Raw genomic sequence first — 10630 nt, 5'->3', positions numbered from 1 at the left:
TCAATGCAAGGGATTGCCATGGTAGGACAATACATTATGCAAATAGATCTATATTCATATATTATGCTGTAGATCTGTAGCATTATTGAGGCCTGTAATGTTCAGCTTAGCAACCACATTTATTTGCATTATGTTGGAGTCTAAAATAAATAAAAATAATGCTCATTTCTGAATAATGTATAATTGTTATAGCAAAAGAAATAGAATTTTTGTGAATGCCTTTGGGGCTGCATGTTACAAATGTTATCAAAATTCACTCTTATATTTTCACTGGATTCTTACATGCAGCAAGGCATAATTTCAACCTCTATAAAAACTAATAGTCACTGTATAATATATTACTTTCAGTATAGAGGAAGTAGTACATGTGTTTTGTTTTTTTAATAATCTTTTCTTACAAGGGCCTGTAATATGTGGTTTTATGGACGGTATTATGACTTCCTAGAAGTGCCATGTGTAATTGTGTTTTCACAGTCCCTAACAATTTTTAATCTTTCCTGGAATAACCTTGGGCACACTACAGCCTCACTTCAACCAAAAATATGGTTCTAACTGAGAGCTGTGGTCAAATACTAAAAGGCAATTACTTGTTTGTAGGTGTGCTTCAATTATATATAAAATTAAGAACTTTGTTCTGAGTTCCTAAATAATCTATAATGTGCTGCTCAAGCTGTAATGGGCCCAGACAGGCAAACGTTTTGTTAACTAGATTAACTGTATATGTGAATTCACTCCAATCACTATAAGAGTATTTACATATACACAATGGTATAATGGAGAAACACACTCAATGGTTTCAATTTATCCCAAAATATAAGATTACCTATTGGATTTATTACACAAGCAAACTTTATATGGTATAAGTTAAGACGTGACCATGCACTAATATAACCAAAGATAAAAGATCTGTATGTAAAGTTACTGAGCTGGACTTTTGAACTTTGCATTGCTTTACAGCATTGGCTGAAAGATTGAATATCACAACAAATATGGTCATCCTATATCTAGGTTTTCTATCCTGTAGATGACAAGAATATTAGGATACTATTGTTTCACAAAATAAGATATAGCTTGTATTTTGACTATTTTTTTTTTTGCAAACACAAGGAAGTTATTAGGCATTTAAAGCCAAATGTGACCTAATCTGCTGAGAATAACCTTTTGCAAGGGCAAATGTGCAATTTGTAGGCTTAGATAATTATTAGCAAAAATAAGATCTTTTAGTAAACTGCATAGCAGTTGTTATTCTGTTCCTTTATGTATTCATAATTGATGCATGGAAGAAAACAATTGTCGCTAACGTAATGACATAAATTAAAATTACACATATAGAACAAAAAGTTGGGATTTTTTTGTACTCCCTCTTTTTTGTCCACATTTAGGCTTTCACTTAAATGGAATCAATTTTAATCTATATACGCAACATATATAAAATAAAGTAAGAAAGATACAGGAAATAAAATAAAAAGGAAAAACAGACGTTAAACAGTGAAGTGTATAGATGTTTTACCACATGATGAGCACCAACAAACACAACACACAAAGAGACAAGTATTAGGAAAATGGTTTAATATTGGAGACAGAAGCAAAAAACTGCATCACACAATAACATACATTACAAAAATAAGTTTGACTGTTTCAACTACACAGTAATGTTCACAATGAGGACAGAAGAGTCAGAAAAAGTTTGATCTAAACAGCAAAAAAGCAAACCCCCTACTTTTTAGTTTTAGTTATTACTAATACATTTATCCACTTAAAGTGACTGTGTACATCTAGCGCTAATTACCTTAGTGTGTAACTGCACAATACATAATAAAAAGTGAAACTTACCGCTTTCATTTTAGACATATTTGTTAACGTTAGATATAAGCAAATAAAAAAGCAAGCCAAAGTTTTTTTTTGTGAAGTGTTGAAAACAAAACCATTCTTTTTTTTGCCAGTCAAAAAACAAACATAAAATCAGTCATGTTTAGGGCCCTCAAGAGTAAGCCACAACTTTTCCTTTTGTATTTTTAATCTCCAGTATAAAATGTTGCACTGGTACAAAATGCATAAGTACAATCAGTTAGTAGAAATAGGAAAGCCATTTTTTTTGTTGTTTTTTTTTGGCTCAAATTCCATCACACAACAGAACCAAAATGCATCAATAAAACATAAACAATACTTAAAGGATCTTACATTTTCCACTAAAATTTCAGTAACTTTGGCTTTTCTCAGACAATACTCAAAAACTATTTGTAATTAGAAACAAAATGAGTTATTATTTAATCTACAAACAACAATTCTCACAGCACAAAAAAGAAACACAAATACATTTCTTTGTATGATGTAATTCTAAAATGTTATGAAACTACAAGTTTTTTTTCTTATTCGTATTTAGCACTTGAGATAATAAAACAGAACAGTTAAAATGACTTCAGTTACATAAGCCAAAAAAACTAGAATCTTGAAGTGAAAGAAAAGTTGAACATATTAATCCTTTAAGCAACGTCTCTTCAGTGCGTACCTATTAACTGTGTCAGTGCTGGATACGAACTTTTTATACAGCAGGACATTCAGTATGTCCCTTGAGCTTTCAGTTGTTTCTTTTTAAGTCATTATACAGTTACAACTTCTTGCTTGTTGATAGGACCAGTTCCCTGAATTATCCCACTGTAAAGGGTGGTTATGCGATGAACAAAGAAAAAGAAATGACAGTCTAGAACATGAAAACAGGTTCTCTTAAAGTATTACTAAATGAGTGTTTAAAAATAATTTCACATATCTAGCAATCAAAGCTCCATAATAATACTTATCAGCATCCAAGCTGGTGTTCAATCATTTTATGTATTAATACATGAGATATTTTGAAATGCAGCCAAATATGAGTTAATCTAAGTAACAAAAATATGTTTTTTCTATCATATATCTCTATACATATATTCCAAGAATGACATATAGATATAATTTAGTAATATTATTTTTTTCTTATACAAAAATAGCCCTCATGTAAATCTGGTAGGACCCAGGATTAAAGTAGTAAACACTTACAAGAACCTATAGAAAATCATTTTTTGACTTTAACACATAACTTGGTACTCAGGGGGTTGTACTAGTGTTTGTCAGTAGCTGGAAAATAGCATTTGCTGTGGTTTAAAGATCAGGCACTGCATTATTAATCAAATGCTATTATGTTCACTTAAAGAAGAGCAATGGCAGTACAAAGAGGCCACCCTAAATCAACATTAAGAATTGGACCAGTAATAATGGGTTTTCTCTGAACAATGATAGAGAATAGATGCTGGTAAAAAAAAAAAAAAAAGTTTTGATGACATATAGAAGATGGAGATTATTAGCTACAAATATGGCACTTCATGATACTACATGACTGATTCTGTAATATGAGCAGTCAATGCTCTATATATTTTACTTAATCATACCTTAAAAAGCGGAAGTTTCGTATGTTCTACAATAACTTATGTATATGATCTATAAACCATGGATTTGGTGTGCTTGTGTGTACTTTATATACCCTGATTCTTTAGGACAGTATGCTTAAAAGGAATAGTAGTTCAACCATTCATCACCATAAAGACTTCCACAGACCATGAAAAAGTACAGTTGTGACTTGTGAGGTTTGCTTTCACAGATTCGATGTGCAGAGTGGTTAAAAAAGTGGAACATGGGCACTTACTGTATACAATGTATTACCAAAAAACATCAAAGAGATATAACAAACAATAACAATTTCAAGCAACAAGACCACAGGATAGCAAGTTAACAAATTTCGTAATCTCTCTTTTTTAAATAGAAGGGATTTATACAAAACACATAATAAAATACCCATGTTATCAAATTACTTCGTACACGAAATACACTGAAGCTTTAGGCAGGAAGTACCTTTGGAATTTGGCACTGTATTTTCACTGATTTTTTTTCTTGCAAAGAAAAAAAACAGGTCACATTTTGCTGAACACAAACACATCTAAGTTTCCCCACAATAAAAAATAAGAACATCAATGCTTTACAAGCCAACACAAAACTTATTTTTCTGGAATAGTTTTTGTTTCACATGAAATTATAGCAAACAGACTTTTTAATATCTGAAAATTATTTTAGTTCAAGTAAACCAATTTTTGTTAAACTTATTAAACATAGAACACTGAAGACTCTTAAGACTTAATGAAGCCACAACTAAATTCATAGAAGCACCAACATGACACAGTATACATTTACCTTCTTTTCTGTACATTTAAACAGTATAAAATATAGGTAATTTCATGTGCATTAAACCATGGATTGTCTAACTGTGAGTCAGTTCAGCAAAAGGTGACAGAACTAGGTAGCATTTGCCCCAAAACAGGGTAAATATTTTCTTATACTAATCTACAAAAAAGTGGTTCTATATATATAATTTAATGAGAAAGTGAGCCACCTAAAATGGCCTTATCAAAAAACTTTACACTGCCTGAAAAAATGTAAAAACTATTACAGAGCTCTAGAGACTTAAAATCAGACAGTTTTTCTCAAACTGTTTTGGAAGTTGTCCGCTTCATTTAGAAACCAACATTCTGAATTCCTGGACACATATTGCTTTAGGAAACAGTGACCAGACAGAATGCTAATCCCTGTATAATACTTTCAAGTCTGTTTATGTTATGAAAGAAAAAAAAAAGAAAAAAAAAGATTTTTTTTTGCCACAGGTTTTTTGTCTTTTTTTTCTATAATTTTTCTTATAGTAAATTTCAGTCTTGCGTGAATGCTGCAATGTTTTTCACATTGACTTTTTGTTTTCCAGAATTCTTAGCTAGATGAGATCACATGCAAATTTCAGAAGTCAAACTAAGTCATTTGGAGAATCAAATATGATGTGAGGTCAGAAAGACATCAGAAACAATGACGGGACGATGAAACTTTTTTTTTTTTAAATAGACGCCACAGGGACATGCTAGGCAAACGGTGAACTAACAGGCATGGAGATGTTCTAGGGAAAAAAAAAACAAGGAAGAGTATAAAGTTACACAGAATCTATGCAGCAGAAACAAATCACTTTTTTTAGTCCATCAGTGTTGGTCTGCTCAGGAATACATAAAAAAATGCAGTTCTGCTCATTCCAGCACTGAAAAGGTTAACCAGTGTAGGAATATAATGTAATGCAAATCTTTGTAGTTATTAAAATATATATGCATTCCATAATTCACATTTATTTATAAATATATAGAGCATATATTTTACACAAAGCACAATGAACAGCCCAAAAGAAACCATCCAGTTAAAGTTAGTGCAGATGGATTGATTTGGGAAGGAAAGGAAGGGTTACAGAAGGGAAAAGGCGGCCATTTTGAACAAATGCCACACAACAGATAAGTCACAGGACAAATCTTTTACTACATGATGGAAACAAAAATACCAAACAAAACATAGAAAAGGAAGAGAGTGATTTGTGCATAATGGGTATTTTAACTTAAAATTAAAGAAAAATGTATTTATTTTACTCTAGAGTCTATTTTAAAAGGTATCTATCTAGCATTGAGAACTTCTCTTTAGATATCCAATACGTTAACAATAAATAACTCCCATTATTTCTGAGGCAGTAAAAATTTTTGTATAAAAATAGAAATGTTTCTTTTTTTTTACAAATAAAATTTACAGGCCTGTGGCTTCCTTTATTATTAAATTTATCTCTCAAGAAACATCAAGTATATTCACTCACTTTAGTAATTTTTTAAAACCCTGTAGCTTTAGAAACAGTTCTCTAAGACGTCTTTTTAAACACACATCTTTTTCAAACATATTCATAGTATAATTATAATAAATAACAGCATACATAAATTAATAATTCATTAATGAAATAAATAAATAAATTAATCAATAAATAAACAAATAAAATGTATCACCATAATAACAGAAAGATAAACCAGTTGTTTCTGTCAATTTTTTTACTTAAAAAAAAACTAGAATCTTCTAAAACAATTTGACGCAGTGGAAGGAATTGTTTTGTTTTTGCCTGTGTGTGTGAGTGTTCCTTATATATGTAAACAAATTGAAATAAATAAAAAATATGCGTATATTGGCAATATTTTCATACTAGGTCACCGCACTAGCTCCTTAACTGCTGGTGTCACTATTATACAACCAGGTCCTTGAAAAGCTAACTTGTGTTCAGTTTTGTTTTTTGATGGCACCAGTGGTTGCAGAGTTTAATTGCACATTGTTTTGCTGCTATTGTAAATCTAAAGATGTCTTACAAAAAATATAGGCAAAGGAAAAGTGGAACAGAACATTGTTACACAACTTGCTGGATTCTGGGTAAGAAAATATAGCCAGAGTAAATGGCAAGCGCAGAGGGCCACGGTAGATGGGAATGGAAGCGTTTAATGTAAAAATAATTGTCTCTCTTGGTGAGTGTTGGCAATGTTTTCCTCCTCAGCCCCAAGTGAAGAATAGGCTGGCTCATGGGACTTACCCTAAGAAAGCTAAAATAATAGCAGAAAGCTTCTGGGGTTAAGATCAGTAAGGTTTGCTGTCATTTTTGGAGCGCTTCAGCTGAACTTTCAAGCGTTTCATGCCGATCTGAAAGCCGTTCATAGCTTGAATAGCAGCTTGGGCAGAAACAGGATTGTCATAGCTAACAAAACCTGTGAAGGATAAAACAGAACAAAGTGCATAGAGCTGGTATTGTTTAACAATTTAACTCATCAACTGAAATTAGTAATAACAAAGCTGTAAAATCTTTCAAATTAAGAATTAAGCCAATGATAGACAAATAAGTACATTTCTAAAAATAACTCACTTTTAAAGTGGCCATAGACAGTTTATTATTTAAATGACACATATGCATATGCTGTACAAATATTTATTCATTTAGAAGCCTGCCCATCATTAGTAATGTGTGAAATATTAAAATATTACTTTAACACCAGTGTGCCCAATAATCTACTTCTGTGATCTGTTTCACTGGATTTGAATTTTCTCTTTCTTTTTCTTTCCTTTTTCTTTTTTTTAATTTAATACAAAGCATACAGATGCAGACACTCAATTTATTTGCAAGAGTCCTTTGAAACTTTTTGCTAGTTCAGAGGGACAAAGAGTAGCAAAGTGACTGCCCCACACACATTCTAGTCCTTAATCTAAATGGCATATAGGTTGGTATCCACTTAAAAATAGCCACACTGGCTTATGGCTATCTTGGTATGGGAATATCAGCTCAGATGCCTGGTGTGTCAGATTGATAATATTTGAAAAAGAGGGTCTTTTTAAATGCAAAGGTAGGTTTAAAGGAAAGGAAAAAAAATCAGCCAATATTTGTTATTAGTTAACCATCCCAATATGGCTTGGATCTAAATCTATACAGGCCATTTTACTAAAATCTAAGCATGAAAAACAGTGCTCAATAATTCATTGTTAATGTCAGAAATTAAAATGATGTGGATTTGGGAATAACTGCATCGCTTTCCAAAATCATCTCACATAGTATCAAAAACATATAAGATGATGCTAATCATGCATTCTTAAGTAAATTAACCAATTTAGCCCTGAAAGATTTGGATGCTCAATGACCAGGCCATTTTTTGTGATTCGGCACTGCGTCGCTTTAACTGACAATTACGCGGTCGTGCGATGCTGTACCCAAACAAAATTGACGTCCTTTTTTTCCCACAAAGAGAGCTTTCTTTTTGTAGTATTTGATCACCTGTTTTTATTTTTTGCGCTATAAACAAAAGAAGAGCAACAATTTTGAAAAAAATGCAATGGGGGTTATTTACTAAAGGCAAATCCACTTTGCACTACAAGTACAAACTACAAGTACAAAGTGCACTTGAAATTGCACTGAAAGTGCACTTGGAAGTGCAGTCACTGTGGATCTGAGGGGGACATGCAAGGTGAATAAAAAACAGCTTTTTAGCTTGCACATGATTGGATAATAAAATCAGCAGAGCTTCCCCTCATTTCAGATCTACCCCTCATATTTACAGCGACTGCACTTCCAAGTGCACTTGCAGTGCAATTTCAAGTGCACTTTGCACTTGTAGTTTGCACTTGTAGTGCAAAGTGGTTTTGCCTTTTGTAAATAACTCCCAATATGTTTTACTTTTTGCTATAATAAATATCCCAAATTAAAAAAAAAAACAAAACATTTTTTCCTCAGTTTAGGCTGATATGTATTCTTCTACATATTTTTGGTAAAAAAATCGCAATAAGCATATATTGATTGGTTTGCGCAAAAGTTATAGCGCCTACAAAATAGGGGATACATTTATGGTATTTTTATTATTATTTTTTTTACTAGTAAATGGTGCTGATCAGCGATTTTTATCGTGACTGTGATATTGCTGCAGACACATCAGACACTTTTGGCACATTTTTGGGACCAGTGACAATTGTACAACGATCAGTGCTATAAAAATGCACTGATTACTGTGTAAATGTCACTGGCAGTGAAGGGGTTAACACTAGGGGGCGATCAAGGGGTTAACTGCGTTCCCTCACTGTGTTCTAACTGTGGGGGGGATGGAACTGACTAGGAGAGATGACAGATCAGTGTTAATAATCAGTATGAATACATGATCAGTCTCTTCTCCCCTGGGAGAACCGGGATCTGTGTGTGTGTGGTTCTCGCTGTCACGAGTGATTGCGGGTGCCTGGTGGTCATTGCGCCCGCTGGGCACTCGCGTCGGCTCTGGCAGTGAGCCAAGGGTGCGCGTGCCGCCAGAGGCACGTGCACCCGCAACTTACCACCAGAGCCATGTGCCCCTGCGGCTCACCACCAGAGCTGCGTGCCCCCTAGTGGCCAAGAGGCAAAGCAATGTAAGGTGACATCGTTTTGCCCAGGGGAGCCAACCTGCCACAGTAAAACTGCGGCGGCTGGCCCGGTATCGGTTAATAGAGAAAATGCAAGACTACATACAATGACTAAATATGAGTACGCATAAAGGTTAGTGTATAGGCCATAGTAAATAATTTTACAGTTAGAATAGGTGCAATCCCATCACCATCAGAAATAATTGGCACATAGAACATCAAATGAAATAGAAAATGATACAGTTTTTTTTATAGCTATTGCACAAATGGTAAAGTAACATGAACATATGGAGTCCAGACTTTGAGGTTTTCTTTTTCAACCTTTGATCATGAGACAAGAGAGTACTGTCACCATGAAGCATGTGACCAGTGTGACAGCATAAAAGATACACACAAAGCTACCTAGTAAGTGGTGTGTCTGGCTCTAGCACAAAGAGGGACGATTAGGTATTCTTAAAATGACACTTAGATAGTATGGTAACAGCATTTCCCAGCACAGAAAGTAATTAGTTTCATTTACTCACTACATTCACTTGTCAGCTTCTATTCATTTTCCTTTGTGAACTATTGTGTCTGTGCTTAGCTCATTTTAAACAATACAAAATAAAAAATAAGAGGAAGGCAATATATTGTCCTGCACTCAGAATGGCAAGTAAACTCATTACAGGTAACAAAAAACTGCCTTGTTTTCTTAATATGCGAGCTAATATTAAACCACAGCAGGGTTGTCTAAGAGGTCTGTTCATTTAATAATACTTAATAATGCTATATTTGTTTAAAGGTAAAAAAAATGTTAAAGGCAGCTGCCAATAAAAATATGCTGGCTTCATGTTTTTTTTTCTTTTTGCATCAAAAATACTATATATTGCTATGCCTGCTAGCAAGATCCTCAAATCCCAACAAAGAGCATCAGAAGAATCAAAAAAGGTTGTGCCATATTTCACTGTGCATCTCCTGATTTTCCTATTTTCCTACAAAAATGCTTAAAGTTGGCAGATTTATGATCAAACTCTAGATACAAAAAGCTAACTTCATTCCAGCTATGTATTTATCAAAATATATTTTACATGGAGAGAGCATATGTATCTTCATCTAGTTTGATGTTAGTCTCCTTCACAGCAGCACTCACTTTGGGGCAGGAAGGGTTAGCACATAATGGTCTAATGCTTAGTGCGTTGCTGCCAGTCTAGCACTTGGCAAATGCATACAGGAAGAGAAATTACAGATTACAAAGCTTCTAATTTATGATTACCCTATTTTTTTGCCTGAATGTTCCCATGTAAATATATTTGATGTGAGAAATATTACACAATCCTGGAATATGTTTAACTCATAAATTATATGATTTTCTAAAACTGGACAAATCTGCATGAATATATTTGGAGAAAATCAAAACAATTTGTGATTCGTTTCATTTGCGAATCAAAATGCTCATCCCCAATTTCAAATCCTTTAAAGACACAAGATTGCAGTTACAAAACTAAAAAAAAAAAAAAATCCTTGACCGGAAGCAGCAGTTAATGGTGTTTCTGCAGTCTGTATAAAACCAGTGGAGATTATTGCTTCCATAAGGCAATGCTAGAAATTGTCCCAGGCATAAGAAAACTGTCTCACTTTCCCTTACATCTTTTCCTCTATACTACAGAGACACCAGCTAAGGCAGCCTAGATCTTTTTTTTTGCTTTTTTTCGAGTTAGACCTGTATTTATGTATGAAAGTATCAGAAAGAACACCAGTCATGAATGAAGAGCCAGTCACATTCCTAAACTGCCCTAAAACTATAAAAGACAGAAACAAATTAGTTGCTTCAGGGAAACAAAGTGGTGTTGGTATCAATAAAACTCTG

The 10630-nt window shown here is 33.5% G+C and overlaps 1 protein-coding gene across 27 annotated transcripts in view; it reads right to left on the bottom strand.

Moving 5' to 3' along the window:
• Positions 1-1552: 1552 nt before the first annotated feature.
• The window catches only part of CELF2 (CUGBP Elav-like family member 2), a 785403-nt gene continuing 776325 nt past the window's right edge, over positions 1553-10630 (bottom strand). For 26 of the 27 annotated variants that reach the window (XM_073619453.1, XM_073619451.1, XM_073619456.1 and 23 more), the window contains one exon: positions 1553-6620. In XM_073619453.1, the coding sequence (XP_073475554.1) occupies positions 6493-6620 (128 nt within the window). In that variant the 3' untranslated portion in view covers positions 1553-6492. The remainder of the gene's footprint in view (positions 6621-10630) is intronic. The other variant, XM_073619452.1, reaches the window with a different exon arrangement.

Source organism: Aquarana catesbeiana, linkage group LG03, assembly GCF_042186555.1.
Source record: "Aquarana catesbeiana isolate 2022-GZ linkage group LG03, ASM4218655v1, whole genome shotgun sequence".
NCBI classification, from domain to species: Eukaryota; Metazoa; Chordata; class Amphibia; order Anura; family Ranidae; genus Aquarana; species Aquarana catesbeiana.
The sequence above is the reverse complement of the archived record's forward strand: the minus strand, read 5'-3'. Positions and strand labels throughout refer to the sequence as shown.